Source organism: Dipodomys spectabilis, unplaced genomic scaffold, assembly GCF_019054845.1.
Source record: "Dipodomys spectabilis isolate Male_0828 unplaced genomic scaffold, ASM1905484v1 ptg000042l, whole genome shotgun sequence".
NCBI lineage: Eukaryota > Metazoa > Chordata > Mammalia > Rodentia > Heteromyidae > Dipodomys > Dipodomys spectabilis.
In genome coordinates, this window is record NW_024870719.1 from 14,599,868 (window position 1) to 14,622,476 (window position 22,609).

The 22,609-nt window shown below is 39.4% G+C and overlaps 1 protein-coding gene across 2 annotated transcripts in view; it reads right to left on the minus strand.

Moving 5' to 3' along the window:
- The window catches only part of Nemf (nuclear export mediator factor), a 54,510-nt gene that overhangs the window by 22,588 nt on the left and 9,313 nt on the right, over positions 1–22,609 (minus strand). For both annotated transcript variants that reach the window (XM_042677779.1, XM_042677778.1), the window contains exons 4-17: positions 20,511–20,636; positions 17,270–17,418; positions 16,073–16,140; positions 14,064–14,150; positions 12,247–12,320; positions 11,211–11,281; positions 10,799–10,874; positions 10,312–10,374; positions 7,818–7,895; positions 7,523–7,731; positions 7,095–7,286; positions 6,374–6,437; positions 3,036–3,124; positions 560–663 (exon numbers count right to left, since the gene is read on the minus strand). In XM_042677779.1, the coding sequence (XP_042533713.1) occupies positions 560–663; positions 3,036–3,124; positions 6,374–6,437; positions 7,095–7,286; positions 7,523–7,731; positions 7,818–7,895; positions 10,312–10,374; positions 10,799–10,874; positions 11,211–11,281; positions 12,247–12,320; positions 14,064–14,150; positions 16,073–16,140; positions 17,270–17,418; positions 20,511–20,636 (1,450 nt within the window). The remainder of the gene's footprint in view (positions 1–559; positions 664–3,035; positions 3,125–6,373; positions 6,438–7,094; positions 7,287–7,522; positions 7,732–7,817; positions 7,896–10,311; positions 10,375–10,798; positions 10,875–11,210; positions 11,282–12,246; positions 12,321–14,063; positions 14,151–16,072; positions 16,141–17,269; positions 17,419–20,510; positions 20,637–22,609) is intronic.

Here is a 22,609-nt window from a genome sequence, read left to right on the forward strand (position 1 = left end):
GAGCGCATGCCTTGCATGCCAGAGGCCCTGGGTTCCATTCCTCAGCACCACATAAGCAAAAAGAAAAAAGCCGGAAGTGGCGCTGTGGCTCAAGTGGTAGAGCGCTAGTCTTGAGCTGAAGAGCTGAGGGACAGTGCCCAGGCCCAGAGTTCAGGCCCCATGACCGGACTCAAAACAAATAAAAGGCAGGTGCCTTCCTGCTTGAAAAAAAAAAGGCAGGTGCCAGTGTCTCACACCTGAAATCCTAGGTACTTAGGAGGATACGATCTGGGAACTGTGGTTCATCAGCCCAGGCAGAAAGCTCTGTGAGATTCTTAATCTCCAATTAATCACCAAAAAGCCTGCAGTAGCACTATAGCTCAAGTGGTAGAATGCTGTCCTTGAGCAAAAAAAAGCTTAGGTACAGTGCCCAGGCCATATGTTCAAGTCCCAAGATGAGTACACAAAAAACAATAATTTCTATTAATTAATCCTGTCCAATTAATGAGCTTAAGATGAAAATAACTGTGTAATACTAAGATGACTGACCAAAATTTTTTATGATTTTCATCTTACCTACCTGGTGTCAAGTATCTTTTTACAATTATTTCATTCTGTTGTTGATCTCGTCCACCTATAATTAGATAGTTCTCTGAGCTAATGAACCATAGAAATTTCTCAAACCTACCAAATTGAAAGAAAACAAAATTAACATTTCTTTATAGATGTATAAATTTATGGTTTTTACAAATAAAACACAAAGCTATCATACTTATGTAGGTTAAGATAACTTAATTACTTTTAAAGCAACAAGCTAAATTTTACCAAGAATTGGAAGATAATAAGATGGTCTTAGAAGAAATTTAATTCTATGCTTAAAAAGTTTTATGCAATCTCTAGGCAAACAGGCACATGCCTGTAATACCAGTTACTGAGGAGGCAAAAAAGATTGAGATCTTAGACTGACCCTGGCAAAAGGCCCAGGCCTTACCTGAAAAATATCTAAAGCAAAATGAGTTGGCACATAGCTTGAGTGGTATAGTTCTTAGTTCTTGCCTAACAAAAGCAAGTCCCTGACTTCAATACTCTGATATCATTAAAAGAGTAATTATCTGTTTACTCCATATAGATGTTTCTTAAATTCAAGGTTATCTTAAATAATAAGTTATACTAAACAAAGTATAAAATGTCAAGTGGTCCTTAGGTTTACCTTGCTTTCTTCCTTTTTTTTTAAAATTAATTTTTGTCGGTTGTGGGGCCTGAACTCTGGGCCTAGACTCTCCTTCAGCTCTTCAGCTCAAGACTAGTGTTGTACCCCTTGAGCCACAGCGCCACTTCTGGCTTTGTCTGTGTATGTGGTGCTGAGGAATCGAACCCAGAGCCTCATGCATGTGAGGCAAGCACTCTACCACTGAGCCACCTTCCCAGCCCGCTTTCTTCCTCTCCCCGCCCACCCCTTGTTACCTCCCTTTCAATAGATACTGAAAAGGTTTTGAACCACTGGTAAAATAGAAAAGTGTGCCAGGAATGTGGTACATATTTTTATAAACCTAATAATCCCAATACTAGGGAAATTGAGGCAGGATTATCTCAGATCTCAATTTCCAGGCAAGCCAGGTTTACCTAGTAAATTCAAGGCCAGGATGGTGAACACGCCAAGATATTATCTCACTAAGACAGACTGAGGTGGGCACCAGTGGCTCACACTTGTAATCCTAGCTACTCAGGAGGCTGAGATCTGAGGATAGTAGTTCAAAGCCGGCTGGGGCAGGAAAGTCCTTGAGACTCAATTAACAACCAGAAAACTGAAAGTAGAGGTGTGGCTCAAAGTGGTAAGAGTGCTGTCCTTGAATAAATGAGCTCAGGGACTGTGCCCAGGCCCTGAGTTCAAGTCCCATGACTGAAAATAAAAGCTCAGCGATAACACCCAGGCCCTGAGTTCTAGCCTTAGTAGCAGCACACATGCATATACACACAGAATTAAAAAAAAAAAAAAAAAAAGAACAAGGCAGATATTAACTGTAGGGAAGACCAAAAAAATGAGCAAGGAAGGAAAACAATACTAGATGGCTCAGCAATGATTACAACTTAAATATTCACAATAATGTTAATGCAGAAAATCAATCTTTACAAAACTATAACTATGTAACAGAGCACAAGTGAAATTCTCAACTTTCATAGTGGAAAGTCAATAAATAGACTAATACAGAAAAATGAAGCAGAACTAACAGAAGCACAGTATAGAGATTTGAAGAAACTATCATTAGAATCATCTAAAAGAACTAAAATTAGATACCTTGGGAGGGGAGACAATGGAAACAGGTGAAGAAATGCTAGGTGACGCCAGGCACTGGTGGGTCACACCTGTAATCCTCGCTACTCAGGAGGCTGAGATTTGAGGACTGTAGTTTGAAACCAGCCCAGGCTGGTTAAACTACTCAAAAAAGCCGGTGGCAGTAGCACTGTGGCTCACATGGTAGAGCACTTGCCTTGAGCAAAAGACAGCACCCAGGCCCAGAGTTCAAGCCCTAGGACAGGCCAAAATAAAATAAAATAAAGCTCAGTGACTAATTTTGTAAAAATGCTTGACTTTCTCAATAATGAGCATGTATAATTCTGATAAAAACAAAAACTAAATATGTAAAGCTGGGCACAAGTGGCTCACATATGTAATCCTAGTTACTTAGGAGGCTGAGTTCTAAGGATCCATGTTCGAAGCCAGCCCAGGCAGAGAAGTATCTGAGACTCTGATCTCCAATTAACCATCTAAAAATCCAGAAGTAGAAGCCAAGCGTTGGGGGTTCACGTCTGTAACCCTAGCTATTCAGGAGGCTGAGATCTGAGGTTCATGATTCAAAGCCAGCCCACGAAAGGTAAGTTCGTGAGATTCTTATCTCCAATAAACAACTCAGAAAAAGCTGGAAGTGGTGCTGTGGTAGAGCACTAGCACTGAGCAAAAGAAGCTCAGAGACAGTTCCAGTGCATATGCTCTGAGTTCAAGACCATGACTGGCACAAGAAAAAAAAAGTTTAATATAGAAAGTACAGAACACTTACCAGTATACTTTTCTTGCTTTTTGAATAGAGGTAACTGTTTGAACTTCTTTTAAGGTTTGCTTTGTTTTTTTTTCTGCTGATTTGAATGCCTGTTTACAAGAATTTAAAAATAATCATAGTATACATTTAAACAACACTAAAGTAAATAATGAGACAAAGTTTTTAGCATGTCACAAAATGGCAACTATCTACACAAACACATACACAAATTATACATATTTCAAAGCAAAGAATAAAAGATTTTTGCTTTAAATATAAAAAAAATTGAAGACAAAAATTTACTTTATACAAATATTTGCTCAAGATCAACAAATTAAGAACTGCCTGGTGCCAAGCGCCAGTGGCTCATGTCAATAATCCTAGCTACTTAGAATGTGGAGGACACAGTTTAAAAGTAGCATGGGCAGGAAAGCCTGTGATACTCTTAATCTCCAATTAACCATCAAAAAGCTAGAACTAGAGCTGTGGCTCAAGTGGTAAAGTCCTATCCTTGAACACAAAAGTTAAAGTATGGCATTCAGCCCTGAGTTCAAGCCCCATTACTGGAACAAAACTAAAATGTCTGCCTGTTAATTTAGTAGATGATGGGACCTATCATGTAGCAGGTTTAAGGTTAGATACTGGGGACAGAACAGTGAACAACAAAGCTCCCTCTCCCACTTCACAAGGTCTAGAAAAGAGACGGTTACTAAGCATATAAGCATCCAAATATATCATATGCTAAGTGCTTCTAAGAAAGTGATGAGAGTATAGCAAGTATAACAAAGAAAACAAGTTTATGCTGGGTTATGGCCTCTCTAAGGAAACAGCATTTAGCAGAAGTCTGAAGAACTGATGAAGTTACTGGACAGGAATAAGAAAAACATTATAAGCAGAAAGAAAGACCAGCAAGTAGGGATCACAGAGCAAAAAGGTCAAGGAATGGGATCGAAGCTGGGCATGGTGATACGCACCTGTAATCCCAGCACACAGGAGACAGAAGTACTAGTTAATTACTATAATATTAAGTTTCTTCTGTGGTAGAATTCCTCTAAGTATCTTCTATAGGGCTGTTTATTTATTTTTTCTTCTTTTTGTCAGTGGCGCCTGAACTCTGGGCCTGGGTGCTGTCGCTCAGCTCTTCAGCTCAAGGCTAGTGCTCTACCACTTGAGCCACAGTGCCACTTCCGGCTTTTTCTGCTTATGTGGTACAGAGGAATCGAACCCAGGGCCTCATTAAAGCAAGGCAAGCACTCTACCACTGAGTGACCTGTTTTAACAGTCACAAATTCCTTTTGTTTTTTTTAGCTTTTGTTTTTCATGGGAGGCTTTTATTTCTCCCTCAATTTGAGGTACACTAGTCTAGGTTGATCATTGTTATTTTTTGCACATTCAATTGCATCCTTCCATGCCCTCCTTGCCTTTAGTTTGACTATTCTCTTCCAGGCAATATTTCAGAAATTAGGATGAACTAGAACAAAACAGACAAGATCTTATTTTTATGCACTATACATCCTAGAGAAATAACAAATAAATGCTTCAATAGAGGGCTGGGAATGTGGCTTAGTGGTAGAGTGCTTTCCTAACATGCATGAAGCCCTGGTTTCAATTCCTCATTACCATATAAACAGAAAAAGCCAGAAGTGGCACTGGGGCTCAAGTGGTAGAGTGCTAGCCTTGAGCAAAAGAAACTCAGGGACAGAGCCCATGCTCAGAGTTCAAGCCCCAAGTTCAGCCCAAAAGAAAATGAAGAAAAAGAAAAACAGTAAAGAGATTGAGGACATTAAGTAGGTATGTTAATGGATGAATGGAGGGATCAAACCTTCCAATTGTGGGCTGGGAAGGTGGCTCAGTGGTAGAGCACTTGCCTTGCATGCATGAGGCCCTGGGTTCGATTCCTCAGCACCACATAAGCAAAAAGAAAAAAGCCAGAAGTGGCGCTGTGGCTCAAGTGGTAGAGCGCTAGCCTTGAGCTGAAGAGCTGAGGGACAGCGCCCAGGCCCAGAGTTCAGGCCCCACAACCGGACCCAAAAACAAAACAAAAAAACAAAACAAAAAAAACCTTCCAATTGTGTGTGTGTGCACACATGCACACGTGTGTACACATGTGGCAGTCCTAGGATTTGAACTCAGGTCCTGGATGCTGTCTGAACTGCAGCTTCTTTTTTTGGTGGTTGTTGTTGGTTGTGGGGCTTGAACTCAGGGCCTGGGCGCTGTCCCTGGGCTTTTTTTTTCATTCAAGGCTAGAACTCTACCACTTTGAGCCACAGTGCTACTTCTGACTTTTTTCTGACTGTAGATACTTTCCTGTCCAGTCTGGCTTCCAATCATGATCCTCAGATCCCAGCCTCCTGAGTAGCTAGGATTACAGATGTAAGCTACTTATGCCTGCTCTGACCTTCTTTTGCTCAGGGTAGTGCTCTACCACTTGAGCCAAAGCTCTACTTCTGGGATTTTGGTGGTTAATTAGAGACTCACAGACTTTCCTGTTCCAGTTGGCTTTGAACTGCCATCCTCAGACCTCAGCCTGAGTAGCTAGGATTACAAGTGTGAGGTGGTGCCCAGCTTTAAACCTACAAATTTTGAAGGGAGAGCAATCCAGGTAGGAAGAGTAGTAAGTGCAAAGGCCCTAAGAGGGCAGCAGTACACCACGGTTTGAAGATCCTAGTGTGCTAAGAAAATAGGAAGAGGAACACAGTGACGGAATGTGAGGGAAGAGACAACAGGGGCTCTGGCAGGTCATGGGAAGACTCTGAATTGATAGGAAGCAACTGCAAGACTTTTGAGGAGAGGACAGAATGATGGAGTTTGTTTTTCATTTAAAAGCATCACTATAGTTGCTATGTGGCAGTGAGCCACAGTACAAAACAGACAGGAGAACAATCCAGGAAGAGACTAGTAACAGCCATGTAAACACAGAAATGAGGGCCTAACTAATGGAAATCATGAGATGTTGCCTGATTCCAGTTATACTTTAAGAAAGCAAGACATTTATTGACAAATAGGATATGACTTTTTTTTTAAAGGCTGGGGCTGGAGACATGGCTCAGTTGGTAGAATGCCAGCCAATGAGTGAAAGTGTCGGGTACCAAGTTTGAGTCCAGGTCTCAGACTTAAAAAAGTAAAAGAAAGGGAAAAAAAGGGACTTCCCAGGCTACCTCCAACATTTGAGCAAAGAAGTAAAGGGGTAAATAGGGAAAAGCAGGTTTGAAGAGAAATAAATACTGAAAGTAAACACATTTAAAGCAATATTAAATCTGAAAAGTATTTCTGAACTAAAAAAAATCTTAAACAAAAATAGTTTAGGTAATTAAAACAGCCAACACCAATTAACATTCACTCTAATAAATTCTAAATACCTTCTCAGCAGCTTCAACAGTCTTTTGTGTTTTTTTAGCAGCGTATCTCTTGTGATCATAATACCTAAAAATATACAGATGTCTTAAAAATTTTAAGTAAAATCATTATTCTTTAATTTTCCATTTATTTCCAAATTTCAGGCTCACAAATCATACAGAACAAAGTTGCATAATGCACAAAACTAAAACTGTGTGTGTGCGCACACACACATGTGTGCATGCCAGTCATGAAGCTTGACCTCAGGGCCCAGGTGCTATTTCTGAGCTTCTTTTGCTCAAGGCTAGTTCTCTACCACTTCAACTAGAGCTGCACTTCCAGCATTTTGGGGAGTAGTTTACTGGAGATAAGAGTCTCACAGACCTCCTGCCCAGGCTGGCTTTAAACCCCAATCCTCAGATCTCAGCCTCCAGAGTAGCTAGGATTACAGTGTGAGCCATTGGAGCCTAGCTAAACATTTGAAAAATAATAATTTTCACCAAAAGAATTTTATACAGCTAAAATACTTATTCTTTTTGTTTTTATTCTTTTTAAATTTAGGAAGTAACATTAATGGCTTTACTTATTTTAGGAATTTGTTTTATTTATATATTCTTATATATTATTAATTAATTTTGTAGTGCCAGAATCAAACCAAGAGCCTTATGCATGCTAGGCAAATATTAACATCCATAACACTGATCTTTTATACTGATTGGCTGCAGATAATACCCATGGACTTACTTTTTGGCATTGGCATATGCTGACAAGCTGAGATCAACATCAACAAGCAGTGGCTTATTTTTCTGAAGTTTCTGAAGCTGTTTATTCTTTTGCTTTTTCTTTTTCCCTTTTGGTGGTTCAGTTTCACTTGTCTCAACACTGATGTCTCCATCAACATTATCATCTTCCTCCTCTGACAACAAGTATGGATTTCTATTAAAAATATTCAATAGTATTTCACTAATGTCAATCATACTTTTTATTTCAATTATTTTCTCAATGACATAATTGGCTTACAGTATCTTAAAAGCGTCATTTATTTTAGAATAAATTCTTATTTCATGAGCATGTTTCTAAATATAAAGAAAAAATTTTAATGTAAACACGGTGAACAATAAAATAACAAAACAGAGGCAAGCACTAATTGCTTAATGAAGAATCAAACTTACCTTAGCAGCATTGTAACATGATTTGTTTGTAGTTTTAATTCTTTGATTGCATTTGCAACAGGGTCACCTTGAGCTTGGGCTTCTTTTACAATTACTCCAATTTCTGTCCAATCTATCTGGTTTGCTAAAGCACTTCGAACTACCTGAATGGCTCTGTCAACAATCTGTAGATTCATTTCTATGAGCTCTCCTTTCAGTTTGTCTATTTCCTTCAGAAACAAACCAAACACATTTGTTATAATGCCAGCTAAGTTATAGTTTTTGGAAAAGCATCTGAAAAAGCTAAACACAATACCTGAGCCTGTTGAAGAGCTTCTAATCGGTTTTCATGATCCTTTCGAACATTATCTAATTTCTTCAGGGCTTGCTTTTCCTTTTAGTGACAAAAGAGTTTTAAAAATTACATTTCTCCAACCTCATGGACTTTTTCTCCTTTACTCCTAAGACTTACTCCCAGTGCCCTTTACCTGGCTCGATGTTGTCATCTATCTAAGTTTTCTCACAATCCACTCTTCCAATCTAACTCACTAGAAAATGCTTCACACTCCAAAATGAGCTTTCCTGTCTACTTACCATCCATGTCTACATAGGAAAATATTACAATTACAGGTTTAAGTATATGTAAGATACGAGACTAATTTTCTTGGCATTATTCAAACACTCATAAGTAAAGTTTGCTAGAATAAATATATAGATAGATAAATATTGCATTGCTAGAGGTCAAATACAAGGCTTCACACAATAAGAAAGTACTCTATTACTTGCGCTGTCCCTGCGCTCTTCAGCTCAAGGCGAGCACTCTACTGCTTGAGCCACAGCACCACTTCCGGTTTTCTAGTGGTTTATTGGTGATGAGAGTCTCACGGACTTTCCTGCCTGGGCTGGCTTTAAACCGTGATCCTCAGATCTCAGCCTCATGAATAGCTAGGATTATAGGCATGAGCCACCAGCATCCGGAGAAAATACTCTATTACTAAAGTACATCTCATGTCCAGAATGTATTCTTAAGAGGCACAAATTATAAAATATCTTTTTATTTTCATACTTTATTTCTTAGCATTATTTCCAGAGCATTCTCCCCTAGACTAATAGTACAAAGGTTCATGATAGTTATTTGACCGCTTATACTATACAATTAACATTTCAAAGTTATTGATTTGAGGACTGGTTTTTAACAATATTACTGGGATTTGAACACAAGGCCTTGCTTGCACTTGCTAGGTGGGTACTCTACAACTTGAGCCCTGCCCCTCACTCCTTTTGCTATACTTTTAAAATAAGGTATCATGTTTACTCTTTTTTTTTTTTTGGTTGGTTGTGGGGCTTGAACCCTGGGCCCGAGCTCTGTCCTTCAGCTCAAGGTTAGCGCTCTACCACTTGAGCTACAGTTCCACTTTCAGTTTTCTAGTGGTTAATTGGAGATAAGAGTCTCACAGACTTTCCTGCCCAGGCTGGCTTTGAACCACGATCCTCAGATCTCAGCCTCCTGAGTAGCTAGGATTACAGGCATGAGCCACCGGTGCCTGGCTCATGTTTATTCTTAAATTAATCCTCAAGCAAGCTTGGATTATGATCCTTCTATTTAGGAGGCATGAACCATTATAGCCAACTTTTATTGGTTGAGAAGACCACATCAACTTTTGGTGACTGGCCTCAAATTACGAACTCCTCAAACTTTGACTTCCCAGTAGCTAGGCCTATAGGCATGAACCACTGCGCCCACACAGATATATTTTTTAACAAACTAAAATAGCACCACAGGCTGGCGCTAGTGGCTCATGTCTTACAATCCTAGTTTATTTAAGAGATTGAGATCTGAGGATTGCAGTTCGAAGCTAGCCTGAGCAGAAAAGTCCGTGAGACTCTTATCTCCAATAAATTGCTCAGATAAAGCTGGACATGGCACTGTGGCTCAAGAAGTAGGATGTTACTAGCCTTGAGCAAAAGAAGCTCAGGGACAGCATCCAGGTCCTGAGTTAAAACCCCAGGACCAGCACAAAACAACAATAATAACAACAACAACAAGAAACAAAATAAAAATAGGAGTATGATTCAAGTTGTAAGAATGCTGACTAAAGCAGGGTGCTGGTGGCTCACACCTGTAATCCTAACTACTTAGGACGGTGAAATTCCAGGATCATAGTTTGAAGCCTGCCAGGGTAGAAAAATCTGCGACACTCTTTTTTTTTTTTTTTTTTTGGGTCCGGTCGTGGGGCCTGAACTCTGGGCCTGGGCGCTGTCCCTCAGCTCTTCAGCTCAAGGCTAGCACTCTACCACTTGAGCCACAGTGCCACTTCCGGCTTTTTACTTATGTGGTGCTGAGGAATCGAACCCAGGGCCTCGAGCATGCAAGGCAAGCGCTCTACCACTGAGCCACCTTCCCAGCCCCATCTGCGACACTCTTATCTCTAATTAACTACTATCAAATAAGTGAAAGTGGAGGTGTGGCTCAACTCATAAAACATGAGCCTTGAGGAAAAAAAGCTCAGAGATAGCACCCTTACCCTGAGTTGAAGCCCCAGGATGGGCATAAAACATAACAAATCATGTAAGGACTTATCTTTGCATTGCATTTTCCTTTTAGAGAATATCTGATAGATGGAGTAAATGAGGATATGTTTTTCAACCCTGAAACCTCCCCTGGCATTATTATAGGACAAGTGGTCCCCGTACCACTTCCTATGCTACTTCTCTGACAGGCAGCTCATTCCCAAATGAAAGCATCTTCTACACGCCAAACTATTCTATGACTAGCTGGTTTAACATAAGTATGTTAAATAATATTGTACCTGTTGTAAAGCTTTCAAATCAATTTTCTGACCTTCTATCTTCGAATAGAATTCATCCACGGCCTTATTTAAAACAAACAAACAAACAAAAAACTAGCTGTAAAAAAAATAAAGTATAACTTCTATTTCAATTTGCATACCCAGAATTTTAGTCTGTTTTCTATCTTGATGGCATTCAGAGAACTCATTCAAATTACCAGCAAATGTGTGTTTGTGTGTGTGTGTGTATAAGAATACTACCAAGAATCAAAGTTCAAGTCATCTTTGGTCTTTCATCTTCAAGTAAAGTTGCCTCAATTATTCTAAAAGCTGTATTTGTGACACTGATTTTTAATGCTCAGATTCATGGTGACTGTAAGCCAAAAGTGTTTTCAATTTCTCAATCAAAGTAAGCTGATATTGATATTAAATACTGATATTAAGCTGATACTAACTCATAAAAGTCTTATCATGTTAACTGATCAAGAAACTGAACTAGAAAACTCACCTTGTCAAATGATTCAAATTCTATATATGGACATTGTGAATGTTGAGAAAACAAGAATGGATGAAACTCCTCATACCTGTAAGACATATTTATTAATTCACTCAAGAACATTAATAAATATCCAAAGTTCTGGGCGCTGGTGGCTCACACCTGTAATCCTACTCAGGAGGCTCAGATCTGAGGATCACGGTTCAAAGCCAGCCTGAGCAGGAAAGTCCATGAGACTCTTATCTCCAATAAACAACCAGAAAACCGGAAGTGGCGCCATGGCTCAAGCAGTAGAGCACTAGCCTTGAGCTGAAGAGTGCAGGGACAGCACCCAAGCCCAGAGTTCAAGCCCCATGACCCACAAAAAAATAAAACAAAACTCCCCAAACATCCAAAGCAAAGTGACCCACACCTATATACTTACGTGAGTATGTCTTCAACTGGTTTATTCACTTCCAGGCTTGGCTTGATTTCTCTCTTCTGAATGATATATCCCTACAAAAATCCCGTATTAAAACCATTTCTATTCATAATTAACAAAAATTTACCTTTTATGATTGATACTAATTTTATTCACTTTTTGTAAATAAAGATGTATTTTGAATAGAAAAAAACATTCCTAGAGTATAAGTATGATTTAAAAAATATCACTAGGGGCTGGGCACCGGTGGCTCATGCCTGTAATCCTAGCTATTCAGGAGGCTGAGATCTGAGGATAACAGTTCAAAGCCAGCCCGGGCAGGAAAAGTTGGTGAGACTCTTATCTCTAATAAACCACTCAGAAAATCGGAAGTGGCACTGTGGTTCAAGTGGTAGAGCGCTAGCCTTGAGGTGAAGAGCTGAGAGACAGTGCCCAGGCCGAGTTCAAGCCCTGGGACCAACAACAACAACAAAAAATGTTACTAGGAGAGGGTTTGTATATTATCCTCTGATTGTGAACACTCAGTGTTCATAAATCAATATGTGCTCAATGTCTAAAACCAATTGAAGAAGAAATCTTTCAGTCAGATGTTGTGGCATAAAACCATAATCCCAGCACTCAGGAGGCTTCGCCAGAAGAATTGAGAATTTCAGGCCAGCCTTCATAACAAAACTACATCTAAATATAAACAAATAAAATTAACCCTTATCTCTTTGACTAAGTATTCTCCATAAAAAAATAATAGAATGAAAAATAATTCCAAACAAACTAAAAATTAAAAATAACAGAAAAAGAGGTGGAGTATAGTACAGTAGTGGAGTATACGATTAGCATATTCAAAGCCCTGAGTTTAGTCTCCGGCACCACCAAACAAAACAAGACAAAATGAAACCGTACCCTGGGATGAGCACATCACATAAGCATATCCATTTTCTAAATTAAAATAAATGGACATATACTGACCCCTTAATGAACGTTAATTTCTGAAACTCCAAATACATAAAACCAAAAAATATAAAGTAAGTACACATGGTATTACCTTTCCACTGAAGTTTGATGTTGTTTTCATATAGTCCTCTGCTTTCTGCAGACAAACAAGTACTTTTTCAATATCTAATGAAGGAATAAGAAGAGGAACAAAATGTTGATAAACTGTTAAATAACTATGCAAAAAAGTAAATTCACAGAATTTATACACACATATTTATATTATATTATATATCTTTCTGGGCTTGTTTCTGGATTCTTTATTCCCCCATTCCTTCTCCAAACACTATTATAATTACTATAACCTCCTAAAAATAATCTGTAAAAAGGCTATATTAAGTAGTAATAAACTTAATTTTCAGAGTTTTCCTGGACATTTTCCTATTATTTATTTATTTTTTGGTTGGTCGTGGGGCTTGAATTCTGGGCCTGGGCACTGTCCCTCAGCTCTTCAGCTCAAGGTAAGCACTCTACCACTTAAGTCATAGTGCCACTTCCAGTTTTCTGGTGGTTAATTGGATAGAAGTCACATGGACTTTACTGCCCAGGTTGGCTTTGAACAGCGATTCTCACATCTCAGCCTCCTGAGTAGCTAGGATTATAGGCGTGAGCCACCAGAGCCCAGTTCCACATGCTTTTGTAACAGACAAATATCGGATTCACTTCATAAAAATAAACACCACAACCACAACACCTGATGTCATTTTGGAGAGATTACAATTAGTATATTTCAGAAATTGAAACATGAAGTTTGTATTTTTAAATTCACACAAAAACCTTAGATAATGAAAATTATTCCTAAGCCTTAAAACAGATATGTAAATCCAAAATATAAGCATCAAGAATGAATTTTCAAATATTTTATCAAACAATCTACTACAGGGGCTGGGAAGGTGGCTCAGGTGGTAGAGCGCTAGCCTTGAGCTGAAGAGCTGAGGGACAGTGCCCAGGCCCAGAGTTCAGGCCCCACGACTGGACCCAAAAAACAAAAAACAAAACAAAAAAACAATCTATTACAAGTCAAAATTTGTCATACCAAAATTCCATTTTCCGTTTACTTTCTCTTCATATTATTCATCCTACTCTGGCAGTCAAATTAGGTTTCCTAAGTAATTACAAATGCCTAATGCAATCATACAGCCCTACCACAGAACTACAGAAATTCAAGTAAGTTAATATTACTGTAGAAGCACCTCCACACTCTAAGGAACTTTACTGTACTCCTCAATAGCCTGATGGTCCCAAGATCAATAACCAGGACAAATATATAGGAAATGCAAAGGGAAAACATTCTAAACATGAAAGGTTATCAAGGTAGGTCAAAAGACTTAATTGCCTATTATTAAGGATAAATCTCTACACTAGAGCGGGAATCTAGGAATACCCATATATATCTATAGTATACTCAGGCTAAATGTTTGGAAGTCTAGAATACACTTCTTACTTAATAAAAATAATTTACACTTTTTTCTAAAAGAAAATAAATAGGGTACTTTTTAGTGGTATAGTACTTACCTGCCATGTGTGAAGCCTCGAGTTTGATTCTCAGTAGTACAATTTTTTTTCAGAGTGGGTGGGAGAGTTGGAGGTGCTAGTCCTGACCTACACACTGTCCCTGAGCATTTTTTTTAATTCAAGGGTAGTGATCTCTCAGTTGAGCCATAGCTACTCACGTTTTTTTGGTAGTTAATTGGAGATAAAAGCCTAATGGATGTTCCTGGCTTCAAACCACAATCCTCAGATCTCAGCCTTTTGAGTAGCTAAGACTACAGGTGTGAGCCATCCTTATCCACTTGCAAACTTTTTTTTCCAAAAAAAAAAAGTAAAGCAAACATGAAAATGGACAAAACCTGAATCATGCAAACATACCTTTACTTTCAAGTTTTTCATCCACTTTGACATTGCCAGAGAATCCATTTTCTATAAGACAGTGCTCAATGAGAGCTGACCCATAGGCTATAAAAGCAGAATGTATTATTTTTAGTATTTTCCTATAAAACTTAACATTCAAAATACAATACAAATTTAGATCCCAACATGAATGATTTTATTCATAAAAGCAGCCAGTGAAAAAACAAGTTTACTTATATGTTGAAATTTTATTGTAATTAACTATTCGAAGTAATGACAGAACTTGAAATTACAAAAACTTAAATTACAAGAACTTAATGGCACTCAGTCACATACAAAAATAAGATAAACAATGACCATAAGGGATTAATTCTGGGGCTGGGAAGGTGGCTCAGTGGTAGAGCACTTGCCTTGCATGCATGAGGTCCTGGGTTCGATTCCTCAGCACCACATAAGCAAAAAAGAAAAAAGCTGGAAGTGGTGCTATGGCTCAAATGGTAGAGTGCTAGCCTTGAGCTGAAGAGCTGAGGAACAGCACCCAGGCCCAGAGTTCAGGCCCCACGACCGGACCCAAAAAAAAAAAAAAGGGATTAACTCCTAGAATGCAAGGTTGGTTTGGAATCCAAACATTGGCTAACCTCTCAATTAAAAATGAGCAAAAGACCTAAACAGACACTCCTCAAAAGACACACAACTGGGCTGGGAAGGTGGCTCAGTGGTAAAGCATGCATGAGGCCCTGGGTTCGACTCCTTGGCACCACATAAGCAGAAAAAAAAAGCTGGAAGTGGCGTTGTGGCTCAAGTGGTAGAGCGCTAGCCTTGAGCTGAAGAGCTGAGGGACAGTGCCCAGGCCCAAAGTTCAGGCCCCACTACCGGACCCAAGGGAAAAAAAAAAAAAAGACACCCAACTGGCCAATGGATACATGAAAAAACGTGGAACTTCACCAAATATATGGAAATCAAACTACATTAAGATATTACCTTACTCCAGTAGAAATGGCTATTATCAAAAGACTAAGAATAACAAGGATGCAGAGGGAAACTTTAAACACTTTGGATGGGAATTCATATTAGTATAGCCATTGTGTGCTAATGGAAGTTCCTCAAAAAAATAATAGTCAGGCTGGGAAGGTAGCTCAGTGGTAAAATGCTTGCCTCTCATGCATGAGGCCCTGGGTTCAATTCCTCAGCACCACATAAACAGAAAAAGCCAGAAATGGTGCTGTGACTTAAGTGATAGAGTGCTAGCCTTGAACTGAAGAACTCCTCAATGCCCAGGCATAGAGTTCAAACCCCACAACAACAAAAAAATTAACAGTCAACTGGGCATGATGATATATGCCTATCATTTCAGCACTTGGGAGGCAGAAGCAAGAGGATTGTATGTTTGAGGCCAGCCTGGGTTACGTAGTAAGACCCTGTCTCCTAACAACAAACAAGCAAACAAAATAAGATTGAGAATGTAGTTCAGTTGTGAAACACTTGTCTAGCATGTGTAAGGTCCTGGTTTCATTCCCCAGAACCAGAGGAAAACATACACATGAGGACAAAGCTGGATAATTCTAAAGATAACCTTTTAGTGTATTTTTATTTCATAAAGGAAGAATAACTCCCTAATTCTCAGTAATTAATACTATCTGCCCGCCCCCTATCTGCTCTAAATTCCTTAAAGTAGGGTTAAATTATGATCTTCTCATGTATAAAAGCTTTTGGTGTCAAAGTGCCCTGGCAGATACCAGAAGTCCTGATGCCCATCAACTAAAAAAGAGAAAACATGTGGAACAGTAATCTCTCTCTCAGGGCAATGACCACTGTGCACTTGCCTAGCATACACAAGGCCCTGGGTTTTATTTTCAGCATTGTGAAACAAAATAGAATCTCTCCTTGAAAATAAACTCTTACATATTCAAAAGTTCTTATTAAATTCCTTGCTCAATTTTTTTTTTACCAGAACTACAAAAGATTTAGATATATTCCTGAAAGCACATTATCTTGCAAACGTTTCATTGCTACATAGGATTACTCACGCAGTAATGGGTTAAGAACTCTCTTCAGTAGTTCACCCTTAGGTGCCCTGGCTATTACTTCAGTCAATCTGTGAAACAAAACAGACACACTTCTTACCGGAAATTCAGTAAAACTTAACAGCAGTGTTTACACCCACACAACTGTACTTTCAACTGCCTCCATTCTTTACAATACTCTGAAATGTAAGGTCTGCCCTGAGAAGGTGAGGCAGACTCCTCCCTCCTCTTGGTTAAGTTTCCACCCAGTACCTGTGTCACCTAGGTAACTGACACACCTGGCCAGTCACCTCCTCTTCTTCCTCCTCCCAGGTCACATCTTAGGCTGCCCTGCCCCCTCATGCCTCCCATCCAACAGGGGGAGGGTCCCAGGCCCTGAGGTCATATCTGAACCTTCCCTCACCAGGCCGCACCTTCTCCCTGCCCATTCCCTACTTAAACCCAGGCCAGAGCTTGCCCACCCCTCGCCTGCCCCTTTGGGCCATGTGGTCTGCACCATGCAAGGCAAGGGCTAGCAGTTAGGTAAAATAAACTTCTCTTCCTGCCTGAATACTGCTTGGCACTCTCTTTATCGGCTACCTAATTAAACCTACCTACCTAATTACCTACCATGAAATACAACAGAAATCAGCTTTTCTTTTTTTTTTTCTTTTGATAGCACTGGGGTTTGAACTTAGGAACTTGCATTAATTTTTTTTTTCTGTAGGTAAGAAAAAAAATGAATGATAGCAGTAATTTATTCAAATAAAATACTGAAGGTTCCTGAATAGGAGCCTGAGAGTTGAATCTAGGTTTCAAAAGAAAAAATCAGTATTTTTTTCAACTAAGTCATACTGTTCATCATCAGTATGCTCATATAAATAATGTCAGAGATACTTTTATATAGAAGTTAAATGTCATTTGTAAAGCTTCATGCTGTATGGGAACACCAAAAATAGTATTGCTTAATAGAGCATTGAAGAAGAATACATGGGGGTCTTGTAGCTTCCTGTGGTCCCTATCAGCAGATCATCAGCATTCCCTGAGAACTGACTAGAAATGCAAATTCCTGCCTCCTGCACTAGGAATTAACAAGTATGAGACAACCTATATTTTAACAAGCCCTCCAAGTGATTCTAATGAACGGATATACTGAGAGCTTTGCATATTCAGAAATAAGACTTCTTTGACCCTTTACAACAGTATGAAATGAGTTGATACCTTTCCAAAGTAAGCAAAGGTTCTGCAGCTCTAGCATGATCAACTGGATAGCGTTCACGAACAGCAAATTTTACATCATCTGCCTCATCAGTTCGAAACCTTAGGATATTTAAAATTAGGTACTCATAATCTGTAAGAACAATATTTCCCTGCAATAGAGTAAAACACAATTTAATGCTTTTCCAAATTAATCTTAAGACCTCTCAAAAAATTGAAAAATGATGCAGTTTCTTAACCTACAGTTTACAAAATAAATTTTACAAAAAATGTCTAAACAATGTTTCATAGACTTCCTCGGTACACACTACAAAATAGGATAAACAAATTCTCAAGACTCTCAAGTTCCAAACAGTGAAGGAATCTACAGTACATTTTTTTAGGGAGGGAGAGCAGTACTGAGGTTTGAATTCAGGCTCTTATGTTTGCTGATATGCAGGCACTGCACCACTTGAACCACATTTCCAGCACTTTTTTCTTGCTTTTAGTCTAAGACCAGCAAATAGCTAGGATGGCAGGTGTACACCACTGCAGCCAACTTTTGATTGAGATGGGTGGGGCTGGTCTCAGGCTGGCCTCAAATCATGATTTCCCAATCTCCATCTCCTGAGTACCTATGATCACAAGGCATGAACCACTGGTGTCCAGAATTAATCCAGAACAACTTCAAACTCATTTTCTGATGATACTGCACAAATACTAACAGAAACACAGTAACCCAGTAACATTAAATGACCACCAACTAAGCTTACTCTTATTTACCTGAAGTAGGTAGCAAAGATTGGCTTAAGGGAAACAAGAGGCTGGTGAGGTGGCACACATAGAACTCCAGAGGGAGAGACAGGGCAATCTTGAGTTTAAGGCCAATCTAGGCTATATAGCAAGAGCTTAAGTCTCACATAAAAAAAAAAAAAAAAAGCACCAGGCACCTGTGTGGCTCATGCCTGTAATCCTAGCTACCCAGAAGGCTGAGAGCTGAGGATCACAGTTCCAAGCCAGACCAAGCCAAAAAAGTCTAAAGTGAAGCTGTGGCTCAATTGGTAAAGCTCTAGCCTTGAGTAAAAAAGTTCAGGAACAGCAGCCAGGTCCTGAGTTCAAGCTTCAGGACTAGCACAAAAAGAGCCAGGTGCCAGTGGCTCACGTCTGTAATCCTAGCTACTCAGGAAGCTGAGATCTGAGGATCATGGTTCAAAACCAGCTCAGGCAGGAAAGTCTGTGAGACTCATCTCCAATAAACCACCAGAAAACCGGAAGTGGCACTGTGGCTCAAGTGGTAGAGCGCTACCTTGAGCCGAAGAGCTAAGGGACAGTGCCCAGGCCCAGAGTTCAAGCCCCTGACTGACCAAAAAAAAAAAGATAGATATAGAGATAGAAATGAAAGAGAGAGAGAGAGAGAGAGAGAGAGAGAACATAAACTTCAGAAGCCAAGCAAGAAACTTTATTTTTTCCTGCAATTTGTCTTTGAATAACAATAATTATGTGGCAAGAACAATAAAGGTAGATTTATCTAAAGGGAAGTGAGGGCTGGGAAGGTGGCTCAGTGGTAGAGTGCTTGCCTTGCATGCTTGAGGCCCTGGGTTCGATTCCTCAGCACCACATAAGCAAAAAGAAAAAAGCCGGAAGTGGCGCTGTGGCTCAAGTGGTAGAGCGCTGGCCTTGAGCTGAAGAGCTGAGGGACAGCGTCCAGGCCCAGAGTTCAGGCCCACGACTGGACCAAAAAAATAAATAAATAAAGGGAAGTGAGTCTTCTCTTCATGTATAGCCTAATGAAATAGCTCAGTGAAGTAAAAAGCTACCACTTAAAAATGTACACAGATACTTGTGAGATTCTTTCCTCAAGACTTGATCAACTGTAGATACAGCACACCTTAAAATTGTAGAAATGAAAGAGAAAAGATCAAACCCTAGTATATAGAAAGGAAAACAGTCTCCAAGGTCTTTTTGTAAGCATCCACCAATATACCCCTAAAGTACATTATTTATTTTTATTATTTTCTTTTTATATCTTTAATATCTACCTCAACTTTGTCACTAGTTGGACTTCTGTAACCTAGCCAGTATACATAACTACTGCTCAGACCCTTAAATGGAAAGGCCTCAATGCTAATAAAGTATATTAGACCAGAAGAACTATGTAAATGAAGAAACCCTGGTGAAGTATGAGCAAAGCCTGTTGTTCAATTAATAGACTGCATTAACACTAGTTAGTTTTGATAAATATCATGTACGGTATTATCATTAACAGACCCTAGGTAAAGGGTAGACAGAACCATAATTTTTGCAACTCTTTTATAAGTCTAAAATTATCTCTGAAGAAAACAGGTTGCTAGACTTTTTCCAATAATAAGGATTAAAATAATAGCTATCTATAACTACTAATTACTTACGTCTTGCTAATAAAAGTTATGTAATAAAAAGTTAAAAATAATAAAGTTTACAGAAATTATGCTATGGAAGAGTCTTTACATCTTCTGATGAGTATTTTATGAGGTTTATGAGTATTTTTTTTTTTTTTTTTGGGGGGGGTCCGGTCGTGGGGCTTGAACTCTGGGCCTGGGCACTGTCCCTCAGCTCTTCAGCTCAAGGCTAGCACTCTACCACTTGAGCCACAGCACCACTTCCGGCTTTTTTCTTTTTGCTTATGTGGTGCTAAGGAATCGAACCCAGGGCCTCAGGCATGCAAGGCAAGCGCTCTACCACTGAGCCACCTTCCCAGCCCCCAGTATTTTCTTTTTCTTTTGTTGGTTGTGGGGTTTGAACTCTGGGCTTAGGCGCTGTTGGTGCGCTCTTCAACTCAAGGCCAGCACTCTACCGCTTAAGCCACAGCACCACTTCCAGTTTTCTAGTGGTTTATTGGAGATAAGAGTCTCACGGAGTTTCCTGCATGGGCTGGCTTTGAACCATGATCCTCAGATCTCAGCCTCCTGAGTAGCTGGATAACAGGCGTGAGCCACAGGTGCCTGGCGAGTATTTTATTTTTCTTAATCACATAATGCTCATAAAATACCCATATGAAAAGTTTTGCTTGCCATATATGATGGCGCACATTTGTGCTGCTGTCTCAAAAGAAAAAAGGACTGCTGAATTAAGAGCAGACAATGACAAGTGTTGGGAAGAATGTGGAGGTAAGGAATGCTGAGCAACATCAAAGAAAATAACATGTGCTGCATATGATGAACGTCTCAAACACAGGCTAAAATGAAAGCAGACCCCAACAAAAGGTGTAAACCTCAATTTAACTTACCCTATCATAGAGCTCAATGATTAAGTGGTAAGCAGCTTCATCACTTCCAAATTGAAAATCTACAATTCTATCCACACCAAGTTGTTTTGCACAGACTAATCTCCGACTCTTCAAATGTTTTCGGCACTAGCAAGAAACAAGAAAAAGGCACTTATGTAGCAAAAGTAAATTCTTAGCCATTTGATACTTCTTTACTATCTAGAATTAACTGGTAGTAAATAACACAGTATACTCATTTAAAACAATTGTAAATAATAATCAGAGGAAAAATATTTTATTCTAAATAACTAATTGCCAACCCTAAGAAAATATTTTATATTCAATTAAAAAAAAACATTGACAGGGGCTGGGAATGTGGCTTAGTGATATAGCTTGCCAAGCATGCATGAAACCCTGGGGTCAATTCTTCAGCACTATATGAAAAGAAAAAGACTGAAGGGACACTATGGTTTAAGTAGTAGAGTGCTAGCCTTTAGCAAAAGAAGCTCAAGGACAGTGCCCAAGCCCTGAGTTCAAGCCCTAGGACTGGAAAACAAACAAACAAACAGTGATGGAAGCTGGGCGCCAGTGGTTCATGCCTATAATCCTAGCTACTCAGAAGGCTGCGATCTGAGGATCCCAATTTGAACCCAGCTGGGGCAGAAAAGTTTGTGAGACTCTTAGCTCCAATAAACTACTCAGAAAAAGCTGGAAGTGGCCCTGTGGCTCAAGTGTAGAGCCTTAGCCTTGAGCACAAAGAGGCTCAAGGACAGTGCCCAGACCCTGAGTTCAAGCCCCATGACCAAAAATAAAGAAAAAAAAATTGATGGACCTATAAGGAAATATGCTATTACTTTTTTCTTTTTTTTGTACCAATATTTTGCTTTTTTTTTTTTTTTTGTCAGTTCTGGGGCCTGAACTCTGGGCCTGGGCACTTTCCCTCAGTTCTTCAGCTGTAGACTAGTGCTCTACCACTTGAGCCTCAGCCCCACTTCCGGCTTTTTCTGCTTGTGTGGTGCTGAGGAATTGAACCAAGGGCCTCATGCATGCAAGGCAAGCACTCTACCACTGAGCCACCTCCCAGCCCCTATACCAATATTTTGGATCGAACTCAGGCCCTGGGCTTTTTCCATCAAGACTAGTATTCTACCATTTCAGCCACTTCCATCTTTTTGGTAGTTAATTAGAAATACGAGTCTCCTGAACTTTCCTGCTTGGTGGCTTGAAACTATGATCCTCAAATCTCAGTCTCCTGAGCAGCTAGAATTATAGGCATGAATCAACAGTACCAGGCTAATGCTGTTACTTTATACCAATACTAAAGAAATACTTTGTTCATGTTTCAAATGACCTCAACACTGTAACTATTTTTGATGTTGTTGCTTCTGTGGACCCAACTTAGGGTTACATACTTGCTAATTAAGCATTCCACCATTTAGCTAATTCTCAACCCCTTCATTCCTTGTTTTTTGTTTTTTTGGGTTTTTTTTTTAAGTCCCTTCTCACCAGTTTTAGGTATCCATATGCCCTTTAGAGTGCTTCGACTGTGTTCCAAATTAAATTATTTCTATTGACCTTCCACTTCAAAATGGATCAAGAGCTTATGATACTCAGTAAATTGGACCTCATAATTTTAGTTAACCAAAGCTCTCATTTTATGTACTTATATATTTAAGTAGATATAGATTTGGGGGGGGGGGGACTGGGAAGGTGGCTTAGTGGTAGAGTGCTTGCCTCCCATGCATGAGGCCCTGAGTTCAATTCCTCAGCAACCCATAAGCAGAAAAAGCCAGAAGTGGTGCTGTGGCTCAAATGGTAGAGCGCTCGCCTTGAGCTGAAGAGCTGGGGGAAAGTGCCCAGGCCCACAACCAACGGGAGAAAAAAAAAAAAAGGTATTTTTAATTTTCTAGAATAAACAATATTCCCTTCCTTAATTCAATGGCTTTAAGTGTGGCCTACATTAACTTGTATTTGAACACTGATATACATATATATTATCTTTGAATCCTTGCGGGGAACAAACTCACAATCATTCCTTCCTGAGTTCCCAAGCAGTATTTATTGAAGAAAAATAAAGTTAAAATGAAGATAAAAAGCATCCTTGAAAGGACAAAAGCCCA